Source organism: Pseudopipra pipra, chromosome 14 (assembly GCF_036250125.1).
Source record: "Pseudopipra pipra isolate bDixPip1 chromosome 14, bDixPip1.hap1, whole genome shotgun sequence".
Lineage (NCBI taxonomy): Eukaryota > Metazoa > Chordata > Aves > Passeriformes > Pipridae > Pseudopipra > Pseudopipra pipra.
Genome location: NC_087562.1, coordinates 714,750 through 742,086, shown reverse-complemented (window position 1 = coordinate 742,086; position 27,337 = coordinate 714,750). Strand labels below are relative to the sequence as shown.

Here is a 27,337-nt window from a genome sequence, read left to right as displayed (position 1 = left end):
AAGTAACTTTAGCAAGGCCTTAAATGAACCTTGAGACAGGTGAAGCTGGAGGATATTTCTATCCCCGTCTCTGGTACTACCCATGTGTTCCTTGAGCAGCCAGACCCCTCACCCGGCCCCGTGTCCCCACATTCCCGATCTCCCTCACCCAGCCCCGTGTCCCCACATTCCCGATCTCCCTCACCCAGCCCCGTGTCCCCACATTCCCGATCTCCCTCACCCAGCCCCGTGTCCCCACATTCCCGATCTCCCTCACCGGCCCGCTGTCCCCTCACTCCCAACTCCCTCCCCTCGGGCAGCGGCTCCGCCCGGTGCCGGGCACTGCGCGTGCGCAGCGCGGGGCTCTCGCGAGAGCTCGGTGGTAAACAGCGCCCAAGATGGCGGCGGGCCGGGCGGCGGCGGCGGAGCGGTGAGAGCGGGACGGGAGGGGGCGGGGGCGCTGCGGCTCCCTCAGGGCTCGGGGGCGCGGGCAGGGCGGGCAGGCCCGGCCGCCCTTCCCGGGGCTCGCTGCCCCTCGTCTCGGGCTACCTCGCCCGCCGGCTGTCAGTTCAGCTCCGCCCTGCCCGGGTCGGTGCCGGCCGCGCTCGCTGCTCTGCCCCGGCACCGGGCACGGCAGCGCTGGGCTCGCCCGTTCGCCGGCGGGGCACCGGCACAGCTCCCGGTGCTGCTCCCCGCGGCCACGGCCGTGCCCCCCGGGGCTGTCCCAGCCCATCGCGGTCCCTGTGCCCGTCCCGTGGTTCGGGAAGAGCTGCGGCGAACCCCAAGCGCAGCTGTCCCGGGGCAGGTTGGCAGGGTGAGCCCCGTCCGGCCCCTCGTGAGGAGGGCGTTAAACAGGGAACTTGTGGGCGTGCTGTTCCTTTGCGCTTAGTTTCCATCGTACTTCAGCATCGTGCTCGCGTACAACCTGTTATCAGCCTTAAGCGTGTTTGCCTTGCTTATTTGTTTGGTTGTTTTATTTTATTGCCATAAGGGTTATAAGCGAGGGAAGTGATAAGGCTGGCAAAGCTCGGCCAAGACCAGCAGTCAGACTACTGTGCTGTAACTGTGTCGACTTTAGGGATGAAGGGGAAACTTTATAATCACAAGCCGTCCCCAGCCTATCATGGTGTTGTCAGTCAAGGGAAAACTTAGTAATGCTAAATAAAGTTAAATAAAAATGAAGCAACAGCTGTCACATTCAGACCGGCTTCCTTCTGTGGCTGTGCTGTGAGGTCAGTCCATCCTTCCCCTAAATAGTGTGAACCCCCTAATAAGGCTCCTCCTTTCCAGCCCTGGTCACAGCTGCAGTGTGCAGTTCTGCTCTGCTTCTCCAGGTGGTGTGACAAACCAGGCATAAATGTTCCTCTTTGCTTATCTCTTAATGGCCTTTAATCTAGCAGTTGCTGGTTAAGTGTTTGGAATGCAAAACAATACTAGCATTGCAATTTTTCCTGAGTGCATTATGCACTTTGGAACGGGGAAGAGGCTGTCCCTCCAGGTGGGAAACACTTCCAACACGTTCCTTTAGCTTCACATTATTGCTTTCTGTAATCAGCCCTTGTTTTCTCGGGTGCCCCTGTTTAGTAATGCATGTCCCAGCTCAAACAAATTTGAAAGACTTTTTTCATACTGCTTTTCAAGCACAGGGACTGCAAGTTTACCTCCTCTTCTGTCTCTTGTCCTTACCAGGCCTTGACATAGAGTTTGAATCTGATTTTTTCCTCTTTGCTTCCCTTACACAAAGTGTGGTTGAGTTTGGTTGTTGCTGTTGACTGTTCTATTGTCAGATTAACACCCAAGTGTTCCACATCTGCTCTGGTCTGAGCAAGGGAGAGACTTGAGTGTTACTGAAAAATTATTAAGTGACATGTGAACATTTTTCCTGATTATTTCTAAAATGAGCTACCGAGGGTGTCGTGGTTTGGGGTTTTTTTAGGTTGTCAGATTATACAGTTGCACAAACATCAATCTAATTATTTTCTATATTGCCCTGCCTTACAGGTTGGCTTGCAATCAGCTTTGCTAATTCTAGGGAGTTAACTTTGCCATCAGAAATGGAATACAGGACTCAGCTACCACATCCTGAGTGACCAAATCGTTTAATACAAAATGGAGAAGAAGCGTAGAAAGAAATGAGCCTGTTTGTTAGGCTTGACCTGGAAAGACCATGAAATCTCCACTTATTCTGGACCCAGCTTTAAGAATATCCAGTTGATCAGCACAGCGAAAGCAACGTTTACTGAAACAAAAATGAACTAGTTTATAAAGAAGAAAATTGTGATTTGAATATATGGAATTTTTGGAATGAAACCATTTTCTTCCATGACCATGAAGTTTGCAAACATCTGGTTTGTTCTGGTTGTTCTTTTACTCTGTGGCAAAAAACACTTTGGTACCAGACTAGGGAATTCCTCTCAGGAGGCTCACATTTGTCCTGGATGTTCTCGCCTTACTCTGAAAGTGGAGTTCACCTCGACAGTCGTGGAGCATGGTAATAAAGAGTTAAGCAGTAAAAAAAATCCATGTGAAGTTCAAGTGTATGGTACTGATTTGTGGTGTTGTGCAGTTGTAACATTCAGGGTTTCTGTAGAAGAATCATGTGCTAAATTCTCTGTATTCAAAAAGAGAAATGCTTTTTCTGAGGTTCTTTGCTTATCTGGATACTGTGTTCAAAGAACAGGGGAAGGGAGAGGGAAATAAAGAGGGTGTTAAAGGTGGAAATGGAGTGTGAAGGCTCAGTGGGCAAGTTTGGTATGTTCAGTAGCTGTTTGTTTCGACCTGGTGCTGTGGTTGAGGCTCTTTTATGAAGTGTAACTGCACAAGTGGGCCTCGAAGGAGTGACAAAGGCAAGAAGTCTCTGTGGATTTGCTTAAGTTTGAAAGCGACAGTATGTGCATGGGAAAAGTGCAGATAATTGCACAGGGAGCAGGTGAAAGGCCAGGTGAGGCAGCTGTGGCTGCTGAGATGGCAGGGGAAGCAGTGGGACACCTTGGCCCTGCCTGCCCTTGCTGCCTCAGGTCCCTGTGGTGTCCCCAGGGTGCTGTGCTCCAGGGAGGGTGGCAGCAGTGACATTGCTGTGCCTGGGGAATGTGGGGGGTGTGCTGGGGCTGAGCCCACTCCCAAAGCACTGCTGCACATCAAGGACTGCACTGTTGGATTGGCTTCATTGTCTGAGCATGTGATAGTTGGGAAAGTCAGTAATTTGCACTAAAACTCAGTACCATGCAGAGTCTTAAACCTTACCTGTTAAACACTGAATTGGCAGATAAGTTTGTACTGCTGGATGTAACAGTAAGCCTGTTCCCTCTCCCCTGCTCCTGCTGCATCATTTCATCTTCCATGATACTTAAAATTCTACCTTCCTTTCAAAGGTTTTTATCACATCTTGCAGGTTTCCTGATGCAACACCCCCCCCATTATGTAGCAGAGAAATAAATTGCAGATTTCTAAAAGCAATTAAAAAGTGCCTCAAATTGTGGTTATTTGCTCTAAGTAAAGAAAGAGTCAGACTTTGTGATGTGAATGCATGAGTAAGCTACCAGTTCTGATAAACTGTGCTCTTGTTGCAGAGTATATTGTGGCTTTTAATGGATACTTCACAGCTAAAGCCAGAAGCAAATTTATTTCGAGCGCGCTGAAAAGTAGTGATATTGAGAACTGGAGGATTGTACCTCGCAACAACCCAGCCAGTGACTACCCCAGCGATTTTGAAGTCATTCAGATCCATGAGAAGCAGAAGGATGGGGTGCTCACACTGGAAGACCACCCGAACATCAAGCGTGTGACACCTCAGCGAAAGGTCTTCCGCTCGCTCAAGTATTTGGAGTGTAAGTGATTGTCTGTGATCAGAGATCATGAGATCTGCTTTGGAAGTGTTCTCAGCCTTATTCCAAACCATCAGCGGAGCATTACAGAGATGAGAAGTGTCCTGCAGTTTTTCTTTCATTTACAGAAACCTGTTGTTTTGCTTAGAAAATTACCATGGTCCTGTCACAACCTTTGCCAAAGCATGGCAATGGTTCTGTCTACAACACAGAAACACTTCCTTTGCAGCACTCAGTTACCTGAGACTATGGACCTCTGTATCCCTAGCAGATAAACCAGAAGCTTTTACTGATTTTGATGAGAGAAAATAGATACTCAGTAGTAACAATATGATGTGTATATTTGCATAAAAATCAAATTTTTTGTGTTTTTCCTCATACTGTTTTTCTTTATCCTGATACTGCCTAGCTGATCCAATGCTGCACTGCAATGAAACCAGATGGACTCAGAAGTGGCAGTCATCCCGCCCCTTGAGGAGAGCAAGCCTCTCCTTGGGTTCTGGCTTCTGGCATGCGACAGGGAGACACTCCAGCAGGCGCCTGCTGAGGGCTATCCCTCGCCAGGTTGCTCAGACCCTGCAGGCAGATGTCCTCTGGCAGATGGGTTACACAGGTGGGCTTTTGCTTGTTGGCTTAGAACAATAACCTTGGAAAAACAAGTGAAGTGTAAGGAGAGGCTAACTGACTTCTGTGTGTTTATCTCTCATTGGGTGCCAGATCCGGAAAGACAGAAATAATTTGGTTTGAAATGCACTGTGTATTTATGGAGTGCTCATCTCTCTGTGTGTGTACTGTGTTTAGGAGAAGCTGGTCATATTTATGATCTTTGGCTGAACTTCTGAATTGGAGTGGGAGTTTATTTAAGATCTGTGACTTACTGAGGTTGTAAATCGCATGCTACATTAAACAAAAGTTCTCTTTAACTTGATAGAATAAATTTACTGTGGAGCTGAATCAGAAAAAGTAATAATGCTTTTCTATTAATAGGTGCTGGTGTGAGAGTAGCAGTGTTTGACACTGGCCTGAGTGAGAAACATCCACATTTCAAAAATGTAAAGGAGAGGACAAACTGGACTAATGAGAGAACCTTGGATGACGGTGAGTTACTGTGCAGTTTTCCAACTATTCCTGACCCTGGTGTGTTTTGCACTTGCTGCTGTGCTGCCAACATCTGTTCAAGCCTTATATTTTGAGATTTGAAGCTGAATTCTGCGGTGTCTCAAGCACTTTGTACTCAAACCAAGTTCAGCAAAGGGTATTAAGGTTCCAGGAGGGTGTTGCATAAATCTCCTTTGAATCATACGTGACACTCCTCGTGGCTGTGGGAAAATGTCAGGGCAGGAAGATGTTGTGTAGGTGTAAATGCACTGTCACAGTAGGTGGCAGTGAGAGCAAAGCCCACAAGGCTGTTTGCTTTCCTACTCCTTTTTATGTTGCTGTTTCATACTTCTGGGGGAGAGCATTTACCTTCTTTACTGTGCAGTCCTAAACTGAGCAGAGTTTTGGCACCTTCGTGGAAAGTTTTTCTGTTCTGTATAATTGAACTTTTTATTTTCCACAGTATGTTTATGTTCCTTTTTCAAATGTCGTCCCTAACCTGCCCTGACTGTGTGCTGTCACAGATTATTAACTCCACACAGTTTGGGTCAGTGAGTCAGCTGGCAGTTTAATCTCTCTCGAGTTCAAGGCAGATGCTTGTATTGCTGAGTCTGGTGTGCATCTCTGTGGTTTTATCACATGTAGTATTTCTTTACATTGCAGCAGCTGCTTTTGGTAGCTCTGTTCTGTGCCCACACGGTTGCTGCACAGGCAGACTTGCAGTACAAAAATATAATGTAGGCAGTCCAATAAAGCAAAAGCTAAATTACTTTTTTGAGGAGAGGGGAAAAAAAAGGTGTTTCCTTGTCTCATTGTTCATACTTAACAAAATACGGTTAGTGCAGAGTCGGGATAAAAATTCTTTAAGAAGTTTACATTAAACTGCATTGACTTTGTGAGTTGCATTTTCCAGAATACTGTTTTTCTCTCGTGATTCCATTGGTAGCAATCAGGAGTGGATGGACTGCAGAGTGTATCACTCAAGTTTCAGCAGCTGGTTTTCTGGCTACCCAGGGCTGCAAACTCTGTCCCCACTGAACCTGGTACCAAAATGCAATTCAAAAAGACTAGGACTGAACCCAGTGTTTGTGGTTGGTTGTAAAGTCTGATAAATTGATGTGATTTTTGCTGTAGGTGATGCTTAACACTATAAATCCTTGGCAATGTTTGTCTTCTAACATCTTATTTTGTTTCCTTCTCCTGGTGATAGGTTTAGGCCATGGGACTTTTGTGGCAGGTGTGATAGCCAGCATGAGAGAATGCCAGGGATTTGCTCCAAATGCAGAACTGCACATTTTTAGAGTGTTCACCAATAATCAGGTAGCTATTTTACATGTGTTTCAATTTCTGCCTTTCTGGGTTAATGCTGTATTAATCCTTTGGGAATATTGCATGCACTTGTAAATGTAGACATGGATAAATAGGAAGGACAGAGATATTTGTAAGAGACCTACCACAAGATTTCTTACAGTTTGCAAATCTGGTATATTTTTCAGAAATAGTATGTGGAAGTCTGATCTGTGTAGTGTGGGAGCAATCACTCTAATGTACTGAGCACTAGAAATTTAGGGAGACCACTGTCACTTTTGTGCTTTATTCTGTTGTTGCTTCTGCTCTCTCTCTGCAGTCTGTATTGCCATGGAATCACTGGATTTTTTTAATGATAACTTTTCCCCCCTTTTTCTTTGCATAGGTCTCATATACGTCTTGGTTTCTGGATGCCTTTAATTATGCAATTTTAAAGAAGATAGATGTGTTGAATCTAAGTATTGGTGGGCCAGACTTCATGGATCATCCATTTGTTGACAAAGTTAGTATGAGGAAATAAAGTGGTCCTGGTGTTTGTATCCCTCACACAAATGCTGGACTTGCAGAGCTGTTTGTTTGCATCTGGTCCTGCTGACAGTTTCCATGGAGGCTCATTTGATGAGAGAAATTTTGTGCAGTGTACAGGCTTTTAGGAATATATTTAAGGAATGGATTAAAAAAACCCAAGCACAACCCAGATGTTCACAGAGCCATGGAAAATACTCTTTTACAAAATGCTCTGTGTACTTCTAGGAGGTGACTCCCAGGCAGATAACTAAGAGGACTTTTAAAGAAGATGCTTAACTGAAATCCACCCTTCTTTGGTTTTTTTGCATCTTTGCATGGTTAATTTATTTAATGGTAAAAAATATGTATAGTGTGAATTTAGTGAATTTCCTAAACCAGTTTGTTTAAGAGCAAATAGGTAAAAAGGTACAGGTAGTTGATTCAGCTGTGTGGCAAGATATTTGTTTCAGGTTGGGATGGAATTAGGTTTTTGTCTTTGTAAATGTCATGGTTCCCTGAATCGTTGGTCTGGCCTTCAAAAGCATTAAGTGGATAATTTAGTTTTTAAAAAAGGATACAGTCTTTCTTTGTAAAGGGTAATTAAGAGGTTTGAGGCATACAAATTCTTCCTTGTTTTTTTTATGATAACCTACATTGAAATGTGGTTTGACAGTGACATCACACTACTGGAGGGGATTCATAATCACTGCTTGGCTTTGGCATCTGGACTACTTTGTTATGGACAGGAGTTTTTCTTTGGTGTAGTATAAAAGGGTTCTGTCAGCAGTGTCACATAATCTTGAGTAAGTTTGGAGCTTAATACTGGATATACTGGATGTATTTTGTGAGTCTGAGTAAGAAAGAGGTGTTGGACTAATCCTTCACTTCTGTCAGGCCCCATGGGGTATTTGTTTTTTAGAAAAGACTTTTTTGGTGGCAGAGCCTTATGGTGAACGTTATTTTTTGTAGGTTTGGGAACTGACTGCTAACAATGTCATCATGGTCTCTGCTATTGGCAATGATGGCCCTTTATATGGGTGAGTTTCAGTGACCACTTCAGAGAAAACCAAGCATGTTGTTATGTGGTTTTGGAAGTAGTTGTGCTTGCTCAGGAAGTTTTCTCTCCTTTTTTTTCTGTGATCTGTTTATAGAAAGTGACTCAAACTCTTTTCAGTGTCCTTATTGCTTGCATTTTGTGAAGTACTTAGCTAAATATTTTTCATTGAAACAGTGGAAAGTCAGTAAAAGAAGAATGGCAGTGCTTCCAGCTGACATTTCTCTGTTAGTATGAGCAGACTGACCTTGGACTAAAGGGATACAGAAGGGATCAAGCCACAACAATTTGTGGTATATTTCTAAAATAAATGCCTAAAAGGGGATTTTGTTTTGTCTTCAGGATGTGTGGTTTGGTGGTTACTGAGTTAGTGACTGCCTGATAAGTTGCTCTCACTTGTAAAGTATAACTGTATCTGTTTAGGCCAAAATTTGTTTCTGTGGAGATTAAAAAGAGTATCTGACAAAAATCTGGTGGCAGCGTGTCTGTCACCAAGATAAATTTACTACTGTGTCTTGGGGTTTGGGTGTTGGTTTGTTGGGTTTTTTTGTTCCTATCTCCCAACTTGTTGTAGGACTCTCAATAATCCTGCTGACCAGATGGATGTGATTGGAGTCGGTGGCATTGACTTTGAAGACAATATAGCTCGTTTTTCATCTCGGGGAATGACCACTTGGGTAAGACACTGGCCAGCCACACTTGCACTTTTTCCAAGGGGTAATCCTGTGCAGATGGGGTGTGCTGGAGCACCAATGAGAAAAGATTTTGTGAGAGATCAGAGTATTAGAGACTGTAAGTCTTTAAGCAAGAAACTTAATGTTCTTTTCAGGGTGTCTCCTTATTAATCCTGACCACTACGGACATTTTTGGTAAATTTGGTAAAATATCCAGTTCCTTTGGATTGATGGTGAGGACTTGTCTGTGGGGTTAAATCTGCAAACATGAAGGCCTGGCCATGTCCCTTAGTTTAAAAATCCTGGGATTTCCAGATGCTACATGTAACATTGCACTTACTTACCTGTAGAACTGAGGTCATGGTTGCTGCACACGTGATTTCAGATGAGCTTGCACTGTGATCTTGATGGAGGGGAGTATCACATGGTTTTGTTTGTGGAGCCAGGTGGTGGCCAGGTTCTCATTTTGTCAGTGGTTTCATGCTTAGATACTGATCAGCAGTAACGTTGAAATGTTGAGAACTTCTCATGAACAGCCTGAGTCTTTCTTTAGGTTGCTGTTCTGTGGTGCTGAACCTCAGCTAATTTAGGTGATAATTTTACTTCTGAGTGACCTGCAGTTACTTTAAATGCCCAGGTGAAGCAAGCAGTGTTCATTATGCATTAGGGCAGTAACCCATCTGTTTTCTTTCCCAGGAGCTGCCTGGAGGTTACGGGAGAGTGAAGCCTGACATTGTCACCTATGGCTCTGGGGTGAGAGGCTCTGGCATGAAGGGTGGCTGCCGCTCCCTCTCTGGGACCAGTGTGGCATCTCCCGTGGTGGCAGGGGCTGTTACTCTGTTAGTGAGGTGAGTCCTAAATAAGAACCTCTGAGAAGACAGCAATCAGGAGGGTCATAAAGGAATTCACTGAGTAAAACTAAGCTGGGTTTAGATGTAGGAAAACAAACTTGGACTGTTAAATCACTCTTTTTCTGCCTGACACATTACCTTGTCTGGCTACCTCTAAGTTTCCTGGGAGAAACTTGAGAACTGTTTTGTATAATAGATAACTGGAAAGAATAGTACTATAAAACAATTTTGTCCCATTTTTTAGTCATCTGGAATTGCTGGGCTTATATTAATTGTATTCTAAAAGAGCAGGTGCTCAAAGTAGGCACCTGTAGCAGATAATTATCTGCACACTTGTGAATTTTTTAGGATGTAGGGTTTTATGGCTTTTACCCAGTTGCATAACTCAGCTGTTGCAGATGAAAGAACTTGGAGGTGAGAATGGCAGGTGTGTCCTTCATGTTTGCCATAGCTACATAAGGATGAAACAAACCTTTTTTGGAGAAACATGCTAAAAATTCAAAGTCCTCATTGCATTTCCCCTGTAAAATGGTGCATTTTTCTTTGAACAACAAAGCTATTTTCTCCCCTTGGAAGACAGAGTATTTTATTTAGCATATAAAGATACTGCCCTGATTGTAATGACTGCGGGTCATGGAGCACACTGTAAGGAGAAAAAAATCATGTATTACACTATAAGGAGAAAAAAATCATGTATTACTAGTTTTTAAGAGAAACACATCAGAAACTTGTCGCTGTTCTACCTGTGAATCAGTGAGAAATCAAGCAATAATAGACCAATATGAACAGAAGATGTTACAACAAACTGATTTTTTTGATTGGATTTTCTTTAAATCAAATGGGTGCTAAGGCAGAACATTAAACAAGGCTGGCTAAAAACTAGAGTAAAGGCCACCTAATGGGATTTATTGTTTCCTCCTGCAGCACAGTGCAGAGGCGTGAGCTGGTGAACCCAGCGAGCATGAAGCAGGCGCTCATTGCGTCAGCACGGAGGCTGCCTGGAGTCAACATGTTTGAACAAGGACATGGCAAATTGGATCTTCTGAGAGCTTATCAGATCCTCAACAGCTATAAACCACAGGCCAGGTTAATTTTAATCCTTAATTAATCAGTGGTGCACTGTAATGTGTTCTGTTCTTCTGAGAGCAGGCGGTGCAGGTGTCGCTCTGTGGAGCAATCTGTGCTTGGGCACCAGCAAGGACTTGCACAGATCTCACGTAATCCTGAGGCACAAATTTGGAGAAGGCAATGGATGAAAAGTCTAAAGGATTTTCTGCCTAAGTTATAGCAGTGTAGGGGATGCTTTATTCTCTCTTATAGCCTTAGAAGTTATGAGTAATGTAACCTGGAACACGGCAGAAAAGTACTTAAGTTTTAACTTTTGGGGATAAGAACATTCTCCCTGTGCTGAAAAGTTTCTTTTTTTGTGTGTGAAAATCTTTTCACAAAACATAAAATGTAGAAAAAAAGAGAGGGAGGGAAGAAGATTTTAGGGCAGATTTGGGAAGTGAGGTGAGAGCTTGATAGAGCTCTATGACTGGCATGGTTTATCTGTAATTTTTTCATAGTTAGTTATATGCAGTTGCATGTTCTTCTTCTGCCTATTGATTTTTTTTCTCTTTAAATTTTCCCTCCTCCTTCCTGCTGTAGTTTGAGTCCAAGCTATATTGACTTGACTGAATGCCCCTACATGTGGCCCTATTGTTCTCAGCCCATCTATTATGGAGGGATGCCAACTATTGTTAATGTTACAATCCTCAATGGTATGGGAGTCACTGGGAGAATCGTAGACAAGGTAAGTATTAACATTGTTCCAAGTTCTCACTGTTAATGTTGCTAAAAGCTCCCCAGAAAATACTCCTTTAGCTATGCATTTCCTAGAACAAATGTCACTGCTGAGAGCAAGAGATGCAGTGTTTGATTAAAGGGTGCACCCAGATGGGTACATTTGTAAACATGGGCTGTCCACAAGTGTTCAGGCAATGCACTGGTTTCAGAGGTGTGTAGCCTTTTATCTTTGTAAAACCAGTTTGAATTGAGATGGACTTAGAGATTTCTTTGTATTCTCTAATAGCATTTAAAATCTTTTGGATAGACTTTCCTCTTTTTTTTTTTTTTTTTTTTTTTTTTTTTTTTTTTTTTTTTGTCTGGAGCATAAATGATCTTAATAAAGAATCCTGACACTGTAAATCATGCCTCTTCCATGGGTCAGAGTGACCTGAATGTATGGACTTAACCAAGCTCTGCTGCAAAACCTGTTCTTTCACACCAGTGATGTTGAGCATGTTCGTTGGGTAGGGAGGATTTTAATTAAGTTTAAATGTAGAATAGATTTGGGAATTGAGACAAGTTAAATAAGGCACCTGTTGGATAATTCTAGCCTATGTAGATGAGCCCAATTTCCATATTTAAGGGTGAATCCAAGGGTGTGTGTTGGATTCAAGCTCACATTAAAGGGTGTTGAAGCTCGTGCCTGAGATCGTTAGCTTGTGGTGATGCTCACCCACAGCTGCTGTAAGTTGGGGTCTGTTGCACTGTTAGCTCTCTTTACTGAAAGGAAATTCTGTGTCCTGACCAATAAACCTTTGCACAGGACCTCAGAACACTGAAGCAGGTTCACTTGGGCAGTGTCCTGGTCAGGTAACTTCTCACAGTCCTGCCTCTGAAAAGCCTGAGGTCTGGGTCATTGGGCTGTCACAATTAGGTGATTCACTGACACAATGCCAGCCTTTTGAGCTTTGTGGGCATTTTTAGATTTGACATAACCTTCAGAAGAGCTAATGTTTGTTCCTTCTTTGTGCAGAGGAAGAGGGCTCTGTGTGTGGAAATTGGGGACTGCAAATGCTGTGTTACCAACGTTGTGTGTTCTCCATTCCACAGCCAGACTGGCAGCCCTACCTGCCCCAGAACGGGGATAACATTGAGGTGGCTTTCTCCTACTCCCCTGTGCTGTGGCCCTGGTCTGGGTACTTGGCAATTTCCATCTCTGTGGCAAAGAAAGCAGCATCTTGGGAAGGCATTGCTCAGGGCCATGTTATGATCACAGTGTCATCCCCTGCAGAAAATGAAGTAAGTTCTGTGTGTTTTGGGTTTTCTGGGTTAAGAAATGTTTAAACTGCATCCAGACATAAAATACCTTGTTTTTAAGGGTTTGCTCTGGTCCTGTCATTTGCAGCATAAGTTAAATTGGGGTCAGGAAATTGAAGAGTACGAATAGTGATCTTTATAGTTGAGAGCAGGATTAACTGCAAAGTGGATATAATTTAAAATCAGAAAACTTCTCCTTGAGACTGACTTCATAATTTTACTTGTTTATGGTGAATTTTTATGTGTTTTGGAAAAGATTACTCAAATATGTTTCTTCTAGAACCACGTTTAATTGTTCCTGAGAAGCTTTTAAGGTTTTGAACAATTGAACCAAATCACAAAGTTGTAACATACGTTAAGTATTTTACATTCTGAGCATAAATATAAACTGTTGAGTGCAGAGAAAAGTACTGTGGTGACTCAAGGCAGAAGTCACCTCTCTGTCTCTAGAGCTGGTACTGGTGACTAAAGGTAGATTTGGTCCCTCCATTTCTCTGGTGTTTCACACTGTGGTTGGTTCTGTCCCTCAGTCCAAGAACAGTGCAGAGCAGACCTCAACAGTGAAGCTGCCAATAAAGGTGAAGATCATTCCCACCCCCCCTCGCAGCAAGAGAGTCCTGTGGGATCAGTACCACAACCTGCGCTACCCCCCAGGATACTTCCCCAGGGACAACTTGAGGATGAAGAATGATCCCTTAGACTGGTATTTGTCTCAGGTTCTATTAAATCAGTATTTCTTGATGTGTTGATGCTATGGGATAACTTTACTGAATGCCAGAGAGCTCTGGCCTTTTTCAGTGTGGCATGGGATTACCTCTTCTAAGAAATCCATGGACAGCACTTGGACTCTGTATGCTTTTGGTGCAGGATTGTTTTTTGTGCTTTATGGTTTTATTCACATGAAATGAAAAGCTTTTAAAATGCACATTTAAGATACTAAGATTTTTGTTTCACTTTTCTGCTCTAATTTCTCCCAGGAAGTTAAGGGGGGCACTTTATTAACTGCTTCAGCACTCACTTATCAAACAAACATGAGAATTTAAAAGACTGAATCCCAAAGAACAGACCCCTTGTCTGTTGAGGGAGACTTGGTTGAAGCAGGGAAAGGCTTGGCTGAGCTGTTACCTTTGGTAGATGGAGGGGGAAGCATCTGTAGGAAGGATCATGCAGCAGGGTCTCAGTGAGGATTGCTTGGGGCAGTGACCAGGACACAGGCTTTTGGAAGGCTGCTTGGAGCATGTACACACAGCAGGTGGACAGGATTTCAGGAAATCAGAAAGGTGGAAATCAGATTTCTGCATGCCAGATTTAAATGTCTCCAACACTCTTTTCTTTCTAAGGAATGGTGACCATATCCACACAAACTTCAGGGACATGTACCAGCACCTGAGGAGCATGGGCTACTTTGTGGAGGTTCTTGGTTCCCCGTTTACATGTTTTGATGCCAGTCAGTATGGTAAGCATGAGTTAATTGCCTTGCTCTCCATACTGTTAACTTCCTCCTAAAGCAGCCTGGATTTTGGAAGACCTGAAGTGTTGTGGGTGTGCAAATAAAAGTTCTCATGGTAGTAGAAAAATATTATGACAGTGAGTGTATTTATTATTTATGTGCTGATACGTCCTTATGTCAAGTGTTGCTGGAGAAGCTTGCTTGGCAGTCCAGGGGAGTTACTGCAGTTCTCTGTCCTTAGCATGAAAAAAGGAGAGGGAAAGCCCACCTCTGAGTGGCTTAAAAGTCCCTCTGTATTCAGTCCCACAAAGTCAAAACTGTCTTTGCCAAAAGATTTTGGCACTGTCAAAATGCAGCATGACCTGTTTAGCAGCCTAAAATCAAAAGTGTCCATCCTGGTTCTTTTTTTCTGTTCAGTGATCTTTGGTTAGATGAAACACTGGGGAAAGTATTCATCCAACCATATGTAATAGCAAAGCAGAGTGGGGCTTGTTTCTGTGTTCTTCAGGAAGGAAATTTGATAGACTGGACAGGGAGGGGATGAACCAAGCTGTCTGTGCTGTCTTCTGCTCCCTTGTGCCCCTCTGTTTAACCATGGTGTGCTGCAACAAGACCCCTTCTCTTTTGGGCTGCAGTGTTCTTCACTGCACTGTAAAGTCAGAGTGCATTCTCCTGACAGTTTTTTGCTACTTTTTAAAAAAGTAGCAAAACAGTTTTTCTTCTGAGACCACTAGTTTTATAGTTGATAGAGAACATCATTAGGGAACTTCTCTCTCCTCTGATTCACCACTATGTTGTACCTCATTTGATGAGTAGTTTTTTGGACTTCCAGAATTTCCAGAACTTCCTCAAGAAGTGAGAGGAGGAAAACTCAGTGATCTGTGGTCCATCTGCCACTTCTCCCGGGGTTGTACTGTTGCACACTTGGGTGAGAGTGCACCCTGTCCCATCATCCATGTCATTAGCATGGTTTCTACATGATCTTTATCAGAAGGCTTTCCAAACACAGACTGCCCAGACCTGTGGAATTGGCTTGGTTGCGAGGGACTGTGAGACATGGAGCCAGTGTCAGTGGTTTATCAGGTTGCTCAGGGTGTCATCCTGTCAAGATTTGCATTGTCTGTGAGGGTGGAAATTTCACCACCTCTGTGGGCAGTCAGGAAGCCAAGAAGCAGAATGGCTTGGTGTTTAGAAGCAGTCTAAAAGCATAAGCACGTTTTCAGGGAATAAAAATATGTTTTTCTGGTAGTGTTTTTTCAGTGATGCAGAGAAGGTTGTGCTTGCATGTTCACAGGAGTGGAGAGGATTATATGCAAGTGGCAGTGGCACTTTAGTGAGGTCTCCTAAAATGCAGCTGTAGTTTTCAAGGTGTGAGTCAAACCACACTTCAGTGTGATTGCTGTCTCCCTGGCTGCCAATCTGAGTGGTGAGTGGAGTACCTTGTAGAGTAGTAGCAGTGAAAAGCTTCTAACCACGGTGCATCTACATTAACACTTCAGTTTGGATCAGTGGTGAATCCCCCACAGTTTGGGTGAGACCAAACTGCAGAATGCACACCTGACATACACAGCATTTGGTTCATGAGACCACAGAAGCATGAGTCATAAGTAACACCCTAAAAGCTTACTGTGCTGCCAAAAAGATTTTTGGATACATTTATAAACCAAAAATGTCTTATATTTTCCATCCTTAAATGTGACTTCATTAGGTGAGCTGTCAGAGCAGGGTACACAGACCAGATATTGCCAAAATGTGCACTTGTGTTGACTCCTGCCTGGGGTGTGTGAACAGTGATAACATTGTAGGGAACAGCCTGGTGAGCTCCTGTTTCTACCTTTACACACAGGGACTTTGCTGATGGTGGACAGTGAGGAAGAGTATTTTCCTGAAGAGATCACCAAGCTGAGGAGGGACGTTGATAATGGACTTTCACTGATAGTCTTTAGTGACTGGTACAACACATCTGTGATGAGAAAAGTCAAGTTTTACGACGAAAACACAAGGTACTGATTTATTTCCCAGTTCTTCAGGAAATAAAATGCCACAGAACTGCCATTTTATGCAGTTATACCCTAAAAATCCCAGATGTGATATGCTGTACTTAGCACTTGGATGCTGCCCATAAGAAGTGATTACCTGAAGAGCAAAACTGACCTTAAGCTGCAGCTTAATGAGCATAGCTATGTTATTATAATTGCAAAGGCCCCTTTGGTAATGTAATCTTCTGAAGCCTAGAAAAACATTTACAATGAAAAGAAATAAGAAATGGGGGAGTGGCAAACAAAGAAAAATGGATGTGTTTTCACATTAGGGGAGCAGAATAGAAAGAAAATGTGCATTGCAAGCAGCCTAACCAGGTTGTGCACCTGTTACTGAGATTATTCCAGGTATCATATAAAGAAAAAATACTTCAGTATCCCCAGTGAGTAACTGCTGTAGTTGCCAGGCTGTTCTGTGTTACTGTTGAGCTAGAGAGATCTGTTCTGCAGTTTGTGAGCAAGTGACATTTTGCTTCATTAGAAAAATGAGAAGCAGGTAAAATGACTGTTGGTTTTGCCTCAGCTTACCAAACAAAGAGCAAACACTGAATTCCTTCCTAATAAATTGAAGTTTTCCATGCAAGTGAAATGCACTGAGAACTTTACATGAGTATTACTTAACTTTTGCTCAAAATCACTGGTGTCAAAGAGAGACAGCTGCTCACGTGGCCCTGGACTTAAATAAGGCTTTGAAATGTAGTTTATATCTAAGTGACTTTGAAAAAGTCTGTGTGCAGAAGACACATGACTTTTGGTTATCCAAGTATATTCTGTGTATTAGTAAACAGTGTTACACTGTAATTTTCACAGGCAGTGGTGGATGCCTGATACTGGAGGTGCTAATATCCCAGCTCTCAATGATCTGCTTTCTGTCTGGAACATGGCCTTTAGTGATGGGCTGTATGAAGGAGATTTTACCATGGCAAGTCATGAAAGTGAGTACTGGAGTCCATTGCCCACACAGGCTACAGTGGGGTGTTTGGAAAACAGTTTTCTGAAGGTGTGAGTTGGGTGAGAGTGAAGGGAACCACTCAAATTCAGTGACAAGAGGCTCATAAGATGCTTAAGCAATTAATTCCTTTGTAGACGTTTTCGTAGTATTTGATTAAGCTTTTCAGTTTAAAAAAAGATAATGCCAGTCTCCTAAATGGAAAGATTTGAAAACAGTGTGTAAAGGTGAGCTTGCAAAAGCTGTGCTGAGAAGTGCCTCGTCTGCAAATACACACATTGGTCAAAGTATGCAAATTCATGCACATAAATGTGCAACGTTTTCTTCTGGGCTTGTTTTATGGTGGGAGGGGAGAGAGTGTTGTTTTTGGTCTAAACTGCAATTTTATGGTGATGTCTTTCAGTGAATTATGCATCAGGGTGCAGTATTGCAAAGTTTCCAGAAGATGGCATTGTCATTGCACAGACTTTTAAGGATCAAGGTATGAGCTTCTTGTCTTTTCTCTGTGTTTTAGGTAGAACTTGGGAGTCGGTGCACAAGCAAAGATGCAAAGTCTAAAGGTCTAAAAACAATGAGTGTAAAACCCCATGGACAGGGTTGGTGTTTTTTCATTTTGCCTTGAACATGTAGTTCATGCCCAACAGGCAGCTGCAACATGACTCTGTATACAGTTGTTCTGTAGTACAGCATCCCAGTGTGTATATTCAGTTTATTGTGATTGCTGTGTGTGAACACATCCACATGGACATGTTGTGCATCTCTGAAGGGGATGTGTTGTAATTGTGTCACTTTTTCATGTTTGTCACGAATTTCAAGTGCTACTGAAATATATCCCCTAATCACTGCCATAGTGAGCATGAGTGTCGTGGTAGCTGTGGTGACCTAAGGGTATAAGTAAGGAAAATTTCAGTAGACAAAATGTCAGCAGCTGGACTCTCATAAGGGACAATATTCTGCATACAGGAGGCCTGTGCTCTCAGACTTCAGTGATCTGTGCATATCTGTTCTCTTTTATCATAATATCTTGTGAGGTGGAAATTCAGAACTGTAATGGCAGCAGGCAGTTAAAGAAAAAAAAAAAATCTTGTATTTGCTGGGCCTTTAGGAAGTGCTGTGCAGGAGCAGAGGAGCAGAACTGTCAGTGTGCTGCAGGTCAGGCTGGTGTCTGTGGGTGTGCAGGGTCTGAGTGAGAGCAGAAGCACCTGCAGAGCTTCTCATACAACTCAGCAGCTGCCAGAGAAGATCAGTGAGTTCATCAGATTTTTGACTTCTGATGTGCAGTGGAGATGATTACCTAGTGGAGAAACTTTCTGGAACAGTGAGGAGATCATCCATGTGAGCCTTTTGGAGGAAAGACAATATCCCTGTATGCTGATGACTTCCTATTTCCTTGTGTGAGAGAGAGGAAGGCAGAGTGTCAATTTGACAAGTAGCCTGCTAGACCTGCTTTTTCTGTTGAATCCTTTTCGTTGCATTTCATGAAGCTGAAGAGCTCTCTGGTTTGCTTCTGGTGTCTAAATGCAGTGTCTCAAGCAAAGGGAATAAATTTCAGATACAAATTTGAAATTTATCGGTCTTTATTTTTTAAAATGGGTGTTCGAGGTGGGAAACCTTTAACCTAAAGTCAGCTTTCTGTGGAATTCTGCAGAAGGGCTGAAACAACATAAAGAGCAGAACATTTTGGTTTTAAACCTTTTGCTGAGGATACTAGAATTTTTCATCTAAGCTTGTTCAAGATAATCCAAGTCGTGAGGTCCTTTCTTCTTCTCCACCAAAGAAAGAAAAAATTTATTATCAGTAGGAAACTTTACAGCCAGGGTCCTGAAGCAGTTTCATTTTTATCATAACGTCATGGGGGCTTTGAAAACTTTTCTGTGAAGGTGTGTGCCAGGGCCTGGGGCAGAGCTGCCTTTGCCAGTTTGCAGTGGAGGGGAAGTTGATATTGATGCTCTGCAGGCTATGGAATTTATTTGTGCTTTGCTCTAGGTCTTGAAGTTTTAAAACAGGAGACTGCTGTCATTGAAAATGTCCCTATCCTGGGGCTTTACCAAGTTCCCTCCGAAGGCGGTGGCAGGATTGTCCTGTACGGAGACTCCAACTGCCTGGATGACAGCCATCGACAGAAAGGTGGGGGAACCTCGTTGTCTTAAACTGACAGCTGTCCTGGGGGGGTTTACAGCTCCATCAGAAATAGCTGGGGTCTGGGGACTCTAAATACTCCTTCCTGGGGATTAATCCCAGTTCTGCAGAGCTCTGCTGGGACGCTGGAAGGTTCGGTTAAACAAAAGAGCTCCCACGTTCAGTGGCCCTCTGGGCCCTCTGGTAGATGGGACTGTTTCTCCCCCACACCATATTTTTCTGTTCCACAAGCTTTGGAGGCTGGTTTGGGGATGGTGTTTTTTGCAAGGAGGGGTTGATTGGGGTTTTTTTCCTTCTTTGGGGTGCTTTTGTTTAAAGAAAGCACAAACAGTTACACATGCTTGATTCGAGCTGTGAAGGGGCCTTTAGAGGATCCCTTCACTTGTTCCCTAGTTACATTTCCAGAATATTTATATGGAACAATGCATTTTATCTTCTGAGTTTGCTCATCAGCCTGCCTTGTTCCCTTTGCAACATTTCCTGTGAGGATTTGTGGTGATGTTCAACATTTCAGTTGTGCATTACTATTTTCTGTTTATTCTGCTTTGACACAAACCAGCTGCTGAAAATGTGTCAGAAAGTAGGAATTCCCATTTGTGTTGTCAAAGTGTTTGTTTGCAGCTCCAGGTAGCAAGTGTGTGAGGGGGGGTGTGTGTGGTTTCTGTGACTCCCAGAGGAGCCATGCTCTTTGCCTACACACTGTGGGTGATTTTTGTAAAACATTTTTTTTTCTAACACTTTGTTTGATCTGACTTCTCAAGTTTTTAAGAGGTTGCTTGGGTGTCTCATAACATGTAAAGCACAAGCTGGTAGAACTGTGGCTTCAGGGGACAAAGATAATCCAATATGCAAAGTCTTTCTGCATTTCCACTGAACAGAACTAGATTTTCCTTTTGTGATCAAAAGTACATCTATAATATTTTAAGCTTTTGTCACTGATATTTTAAAATATTAGGTTATGCAATCCATCCCTTGCCTAATTTATTTAAGTTTAAAGGAAGTTACTGCCTAAGGGAGCTCTCCCATCTGTAGCTCATTTCTTTCTCTCCACACATTTTGGGGTTTTGTAAAAGTTCTCCAGTTTCTCCTTATCTGTCTTTGAATTGCTCCTGTGAGTTGCCCTAACACCTGCCTAGCAGTGCCTCAGTGCTTGCTTTAGGTTACTGAAAGCACAAAGCATAGGAGAAGATACATAGCTTTAAATTAAGTAATAGAAAATAACTCTTTGAGACCTCTCAAATGCCATCAAATTCAGTGTGACCTCTGAAGCAAGAAAAAGTGGAAGGCTTTAAAGAAATCCTTTAAAATTAGCTTTTAAATTGTGAACCAGGAGCTGTGTCTCCTGCAGAGACATCGGTGGCTTTAACTGAGGTAAATTCCTAACATTTGTGAATATAAATCCTTAAAATCTGATTGACCTCTTTAAAAAATCAAAGGTGAGGGTTTAAGGGACACCAGGATTATGAAGATTAATTCCCATTCCCAGCCAAGTGTTCCCAGGGGGAGAAGTTCTGAGAAAAATAGTTTGCTGTGTGGTGGAAATAGCTAATAAGGCACAGTCCTCCTCCTGCAAAGGGAAGTCTTAGAGAGTTGTGGTGTTAACTGGCTGGAGTGCTTGTTTGTTAGGAGGAGCTCTGGATTAAGGTAGCAGTAGTTCAGGAGAGAATCAAAACCAGGGATCACGTGCTGTTGAAGTGCAAAGGAAAACCATGATCCAAGTGTATTGTAGCATTGATTCCCAGGCTGGCCTGTACCACAGCTGCTGTGGGTACTGCTTGTGCTTTGCCTGGGATGTAGCCAGAACGTTTCCCCTTTGTTTATTTATTTTTTAAGCTTGTGGAAACAAATGAGTCATAGCCTTGCACTGAAAACACTACCTTGTTCTTACTTTTCAAGGTATTTATTTTGTCCTTTAAAAAAAGTAGTTAGTTCTCCGTTTTGCTGTTTAAAAATGATACCAAAAGCTCTGAGCTTCCTGTGTTTCCACACTGAAAAACCTTGTGATTTTTGTCAGGACTTGGACGGCCTTGCACAACCTGGAATTCCTCTATTTGAGGCCTGCTGTTTTATGTCCTGCTCCCCAAAGGAGCCTGGTTTGGTACAAAAGAGAAGATATTTTAGGACTGACCAGATTAATTTTGTGTTTGGGGATAGTGTGTGGGAAGTTGCATCTTTCTGAAAGATGAGTCCTAGAACTTCAGGAGAAAAGCAAGAGCCAGAAAAATGGATTGTACTTCTGAGTGTCATTGGAGCCTTCTTAACAGAAAGATAAGCCATTTTAAACGTGGCATAATGCATGTCTTGTTTTGGGGCTGTGAAATCCACAGATTGCTTCTGGCTGCTGGATTCCCTCCTGCAGTACACGTCCTACGGGGTGATGCCACCCAGCCTCAGCCATTCCGAGAACAGGCAGCGCCCGCCGTCGGGAGCAGGACACTCCCTCCCTGAGAGGATGGAAGGTGAGAGCCTTCATCACCCAGCAGAGCCCTCAGCTGAGGGACTGGCAGGGTAGGAAGTCTGGGGCAGACCCCTGGAGTTACATGCCAGTAAGGGCAGTTTGTTGTGAGCTCTGCTATGGTCTGTTGTTTTACTAGAAGAGAGCACTTACTGTGAGGTTTTGTCGTGATGTAGTTGTGGTTAGACTAAACAAAGTGTTCTGTTCTTACAGATGGAATATTTAGATGCCTGGTTCTGCTAGGGAGCATTCTAGTTACTGGCTACAGAGCAGTTATAAAGGATTCAGTCTTATCTCACGTGCTGCCAGCAAAGCTTGGGTCACCTGCTATGGCAGGTGCAGACTCGAACTGTTGTGTAAGGTACCCTTTGGTTAATTCTCCCTGAGATGTAACTGTGAGTCACAGTCACTAAGCAGCACTGTTTGGCCTGGGGTGAATGTTGGTAACTCTCACCCTGCCTGTGTTTGGTAACCCAGCCTCTCTCTGCTGTGAGTTGCAGGTAACCATTTGCATCGATACTCAAAGGTGCTCGAGGCTCACTTGGGAGACCCTAAACCCCGGTCCCTTCCTGCTTGTCCTCACCTGTCCTGGGCCAAGCCACAGCCTTTGAATGAAACTGCCCCCAGGTTAGTGTACATCTTTCTTACACAAGAAGTCTCATTTTCGAGTTCAGCTGAAAAATTGTTTTCTCCATCTGCTTTTGAAAGGGACAACTGGAATGCCTTTCCTAGAGAACTACCAGATTGCAAAGAGGAAATAATCATAAATGCCTCTTCAGTGAATAATTGTGACTCACCTAATAGCTACACTGGGAAACTGTGGCATTTTAAAAATAGCTTCACCAGTCACTGCTGTGATCGAATGATCCCAGCTCTGAGTGAACAGTGTTGCCCAAGCCCCTCATCACTGTGTGCCTTTGAAATTTCTGAAGCAGCTTCTTGGACAGCTCTCCCAGTGCTGCTTCTGTCGTGTCATTTGTCAGGCACTCAAAGGAATGTGCGTTAGCACACAGCCCTTACCTGTCTGCTGAGCTGGTCATGGGTCCTCTTGGTAGTCTGTGTGCAAGAAAGAGAGTTGTTAGTAAATAGTTGCTCATCTGGGTTGTGTCCCTGTGGTGTCTGAGTTTAGATTTGGAGACCTGCAAACTGCAGAACCTAAAGAATGGAGCAGATTGTCATCTGGGTCCAAACTAGTGAATTAGACGTAGGTTTCAACTGTCACTTTCTGTATGTGACAGAATTTCTATATGAATTCTCTTGCTAGAGAATTCCTTGCATTACCAGTAAGTGGGCAGACACCTCTGTCTTTAAATTTTTTCTAGCAACCTCTGGAAACATCAAAAATTACTGTCAATTGACTTGGATAAAGTGGCACTGCCCAGTTTTCGACAGAACCGACCCCAAGTGAGACCATTGTCCCCTGGAGAAAGTGGAGCATGGGACATTCCTGGAGGTAAATACTGAAAACTTTGAAAATTGCTGGTTTGGTTGTGCTTTTTGTATAAGTTGTGAAAAAAACCCCAAAACCCAGCACAGCCATATGAGAGGCCACTGTTTATTTTCAGTTGCAAAAAACACACAAGTAAATGTATGGCTGTGTTAGAAAAGGCTGACAGATGTGAACTTTTTTTGCATATGAAGAGTTTATTCAATACAGAGCGTCATGACATGCTGGGAGGAGGATTGTGGTGGGTGCATTTTGTGTAGTTGAGATTTGTTTTGGCACTGTTCAGACTGACAGGTGTCAGCAGCAGCCCCTGTCCTTGGGAGCTGTGGCCACATACCCACTGCTAATTAAAGTTCCTTCTGTGAGTGCCCAAAAGCAGAGTCCAGAAGCGTTTGTTGGATTGGTGCCTTGGGCAAGTTATTACACTGGCAAATCATGGTGAGGACTCAAACCAGCTTTCAGTCTAATGGTGGGCTGCTCTCCTACACAAGCTTGGCACTGAAGACCCAGCTGGAAGCAGTATGAAAGCCTCATATGGACTCTTCCCAGTTTGAGCTGCTAGACCAAAGGACACCTGTAAAAATGAAGGGTTTGTTTCTACAGCTCATTCTCACCGTGCCCACCCCCAGTGTCTGGAGCAAGCATGAAATCACTTTCCTTGTTCCATCAGGACTGGAATTGCAGCAATCACTTCCTAGTAAGATTATGGTCAAGCATCTGCATCTCTCTTCTAGTGCAGAACAGAAGATTGTTGTTACAGGGGAAATCTGGGTTACACTTTCATGTGCCCAGATAGATCAAGGTGGAAGTGCTGGTGCTTTTCTGTAGCGTTAGCATCCTGTCTTATTTTCACTAATCGGTCTGCAGCTGTTAATCTCTCTGTCTGAAATGTAATCTGATTAATGGCTGCCTGCTCTTTGAACAAGAGTTCCCGTCGGGTGGTTTAGGCAGGTGGCATGAACAGCACACAACCATTGGAGCTCACGTGGTAAGGACTTGCCTCCAACCCCCTTTGCCTTTGCAGGTATAATGCCCGGCCGGTACAACCAGGACGTGGGACAGACTATTCCGGTCTTTGCCTTCCTCGGTGCCATGGTGGTCCTGGCGTTCTTTGTGGTGCAGATCAACAAAGCCAAGAGCAGGCCAAAGAGACGGAAACCGCGAGTGAAGCGCCCGCAGCTTATGCAGCAGGTTCACCCACCAAAGACACCTTCTGTGTGACGGCTCTGCCTCGCCAAAGATGAGCTCCTTCCACCGGCGGCTTTCCTGGCCATGGATCGCTCCCGGGGAAGGTGCAGCAAAGGCAGCACTGATGGGTCTAGTGACGTGCACCTGACATCATCTCATAGTCTTTGGCTTCTGGAGAGAAAACGAAAGGACCTCATTTGATCATCTGTACATAAAACTGCAGCTTTAAGCAGCTGAAGCCACCAAAGACTTGAATACTGTTTAAATGGCTGCTTAGTCACTACATATCCCAAGAGGGAGAAAATGGACCTTTTTTTTAAGCTGACCAAACTAAAATTTATTTGTTTAGAGGCTATTTTCTATATTTATTGTTGGGGAGGGCGGGGGAAAAGTCACTTTAAGGACCTCTGCTAAGGAAAAACAAGTGCATTTTTTTGGATGGGATGCAATTTTCTAGAACGGTATTACGCTGAAGAGTATAACGTGCACCATTAAAGAAGGGAGGGGGCAAGAGAGACCAGTATAAATCAGTGAGGCATACTCCTGCAGTTTATTTTTATAAAGCCAACTACCATGATGTTTTGTAATTTTTGGTCATGATTTCACCGTTGTTGGTGAAGCAGATTTTCAATAAATATGTTATCTATATGAAGCAAGGACAACGTGCTAAGTGGCTCTTCTTTCCACTGGCAGTCACAGAGAGCAAGTTGTTGAGTAGAGGAGATACTCATGTCTCCCCTCTTCCCACCATATCTTTATCCTTACCAGCAGCATCCCAAGCTGCAAACTTTCCTTTGGATCACCAGCTGGGCAGTTGTACAAACGGTGCTTGGCCTGACTGAGCACGAGGTTCTGGAAACCTTCAAAACGCAGAAGCTTGTGGTGAGAAGAGTGCTCCCAAAGAGCTGAATAAAAAACTGTCCTGGGGATGGCACCTGACAGCACAGTGTGGTGTGTCACAGAGCCAGAAAGCTGGTGTCCTTTGGTTGGTCCTGCCTGAAAGCCTGTGACTTGTCATTGACTTCAGTAAGTTGCCCCTGTCCATGCGCTGCTGGTTAATGTTGCCATCACTGAAATAGCTTCTCTCTTTTGTAGCAAAGCTGTGAGGTTTTCCCTGCCAACTGCTGCTATCACTGCTCCACATGAGCACCTTTTCCCAGGAGGAGCCAGGAGCTGGTGTCTGCTTCTGTTGGTCAACAGAATTGCAACCTGGGCAGGTAAGTGCTCTGCACTGGTGAAGGGTCCTGGGTGAGCTCTTGGGCAGCCCTGGGCACAGCTGGAGAAAGAGAAGGGGACAGGGACAGCCCTTCTGGGTGGTCTGACTGCACCCATCCTGTTAGGGCTTACGATCCTGGATGGTGGTGCTGGGCCTTGGAAAGGGCACTGCAGGAGAGAGCATTCCTCCATGTAAGCTGGGACAAGCCTTTCAAGGGGTGGCTGTGGATAGGGTTTGCCAGTGCATGAGTATCCTGCAAAAAGGATTTGGAAAAACCCATTTTCCCTAGCCTGGAGAGTGGTAGGTTTTTCCAGCATGTCTCTTCTGAAGATGAGGATGCACTCGGTGCAGGAAGAGTCAGAGTCCTGTTGCTATGCCAGAGAAGGCACTGAGCTTTTGCATTGGAACCATTAGTTAGAAGCTCATTGGGGCTGAGGAGATGGTCCCAAGGTTGGGCTGCTTGTGCCATCCCAATGGGATTGGAGCCCGTTGCTCCTCTATCTTCAAACATGGCCCTATGATGGCAAGGGAGAGGTTTTCACCATCACACCTGTGGCATTGGGGTCTCTCATAGGGCCAACCAGCAGCAGCTCTGCAAGTCATCCTGGTTACAAAAGATCTCTCAGTAAAGGTGTGAAATCTCAAGGGCCAGACCTCAGAAAGGGTTGCAGGTAGCAAAGTGTAATTGTGGCTGGTGTTTTTATTTGTCCAAAACGAGGACTGTCCATTTGCGTTTCTGTACCTTTGACAGTCTTCAAAGACAATAATGTGCAAAACACATCAACAGCCCCTTTTCCACCTGCCAAGAGGACACAGCAGCAGGTAAAGCTGCCAACCCACAGGGACCCTTGGGTTACAGCTTGCAGCTCAGGGACTGGAGCACCTAGATAAATGGGAGAAAGAGGGGAAAATATAAGCGAGGGAGCCCAGAGCCACTGAACAGAGAAGCCGCCTGGAGCTGCTGTGCCATCGGGGGAGAGGAGCTGCATCCCTTTGGTCTGAGGTCCTCTGATCCATCAGGGGGAGCCTGGAAAGCTGTCACTGCTCAGGTCAGTGCTAATGAGGAGTCTTGCTCCTCTCATTGCAGCACTAATGAGAGATTAGAGCCCCACTGCAGCCGTGAAACCAGAGTCAAGCTGTATCAAAGCCCCAGTCCGAATTAAGAGCCTTTCCCAGTGGCTGGTATTTTACAGCCCAGTGGCCAATTTCTAAGTCGTAAAGGCCAATTATTTCCGAAGCCTTTGGTGTGCAGCTAATGAAGGCCTGGAAGGGCCCTTCTAAGTGGTTATAAGCCCCGTAGGTGGCAGAGATGTAATGGAGGTGGCAGGCACAATTAGCCATCCATAATTCCGCCGAGCAGCTGATTAAAGTCTCTTTATCCGTCTTACCGAGATCAGAAGGGCACATATTTGGGAAATCAAAAATGTATTAGAGGCTGTCAGCCAGGGTCTGTGTGCTGAGCCCGGGGCAGTGGCAGAGCTGCTGCCTGTGCCCCACGTTGGGATGGGACCCCCACCCCTGTGGGTGCAGCCTCCTCTGTGCGGGTCCCCGGTGGCACCAGTCACTCCATCCTGGTGTCCCAGCACCCCTTCCCCTGTGCGGAGCAAGGGGTGGGATGGGGTGGGATGGCTCCTCTGCAAGGTCTCTCAGTGCAGGAAAGTGCCACTGAGCTTTTAGATGCTGTGGAGACATGGAGGGGTGCTGGGCTCAACAGCCCAGCAAGTGAGGGAGTGCCCACCAGCCAAACGGGCACTTAATGCAGCCGCCTTCCCTCGCCATTCCCAGGGTGCTCCAAAATGCCCCGTGGTGGGAATTTCATGGATGGGGTGAACACAGCAGGAAGAGGGAGGCCCCAGCCCTGTGGTGGGAACTTCGTGGCTGGGAAGAACGCAGGCGGAGCGGGGAGCCCCCAGCCTGCCCGCCCCAGCCCTGCTCTCGGAGCTGCTGGGGCTGCTGCGGGGTCTGTACGAGCTCTGTGAGCCCTGGGGACGCGCAGGGACAGCGGGACTCTCGAGCCGGGGCGGTGCAGGAGCCCCGCGGGCTCCGGGACGATGCCCGCTCCCCGCGCCGGG

General features: G+C 44.6%; 1 protein-coding gene across 5 annotated transcripts; it reads left to right on the top strand.

The window, feature by feature from the left end:
• Positions 1-315: 315 nt before the first annotated feature.
• On the top strand, positions 316-27,304 carry MBTPS1 (membrane bound transcription factor peptidase, site 1). 5 transcript variants are annotated; one of them, XR_010434230.1, is made up of 25 exons: positions 316-409; positions 1,981-2,470; positions 3,549-3,806; positions 4,213-4,416; positions 4,791-4,901; positions 6,112-6,221; positions 6,595-6,711; positions 7,686-7,753; positions 8,345-8,447; positions 9,141-9,292; positions 10,220-10,381; positions 10,946-11,090; positions 12,176-12,364; positions 12,913-13,085; positions 13,723-13,838; positions 15,679-15,835; positions 16,682-16,806; positions 17,224-17,301; positions 18,807-18,947; positions 21,287-21,418; positions 21,915-22,041; positions 22,737-22,867; positions 25,145-25,266; positions 25,390-26,087; positions 27,051-27,304. XR_010434230.1 is itself a non-coding variant. In XM_064670609.1 (23 exons), the coding sequence occupies exons 2-23, from the start codon at positions 2,284-2,286 to the stop codon at positions 24,080-24,082; spliced, it is 3,183 nt and encodes a 1,060-aa protein (XP_064526679.1). In that variant the 5' UTR covers positions 316-409; positions 1,981-2,283; the 3' UTR covers positions 24,083-24,705. The 5 variants fall into 5 exon arrangements, 1 of the variants encoding a protein (XP_064526679.1); XR_010434231.1 differs by having other exon boundaries at positions 25,390-25,456; positions 27,051-27,300; XR_010434229.1 differs by lacking the exon at positions 27,051-27,304 and having other exon boundaries at positions 25,390-25,456; positions 26,017-26,738.
• Positions 27,305-27,337: the final 33 nt, after the last annotated feature.

Bases quoted from the DNA above. Each gene is read 5' to 3' on its own strand.
- MBTPS1 (XM_064670609.1), top strand. From the start codon at position 2,284: ATGAAACCATTTTCTTCCATGACCATGAAGTTTGCAAACATCTGGTTT. The intron at 13,839-15,678 runs GTAAGCATGAGT...CTTTACACACAG, and splicing joins TTTTGATGCCAGTCAGTATG to GGACTTTGCTGATGGTGGAC. The intron at 16,807-17,223 runs GTGAGTACTGGA...GATGTCTTTCAG, and splicing joins TACCATGGCAAGTCATGAAA to TGAATTATGCATCAGGGTGC.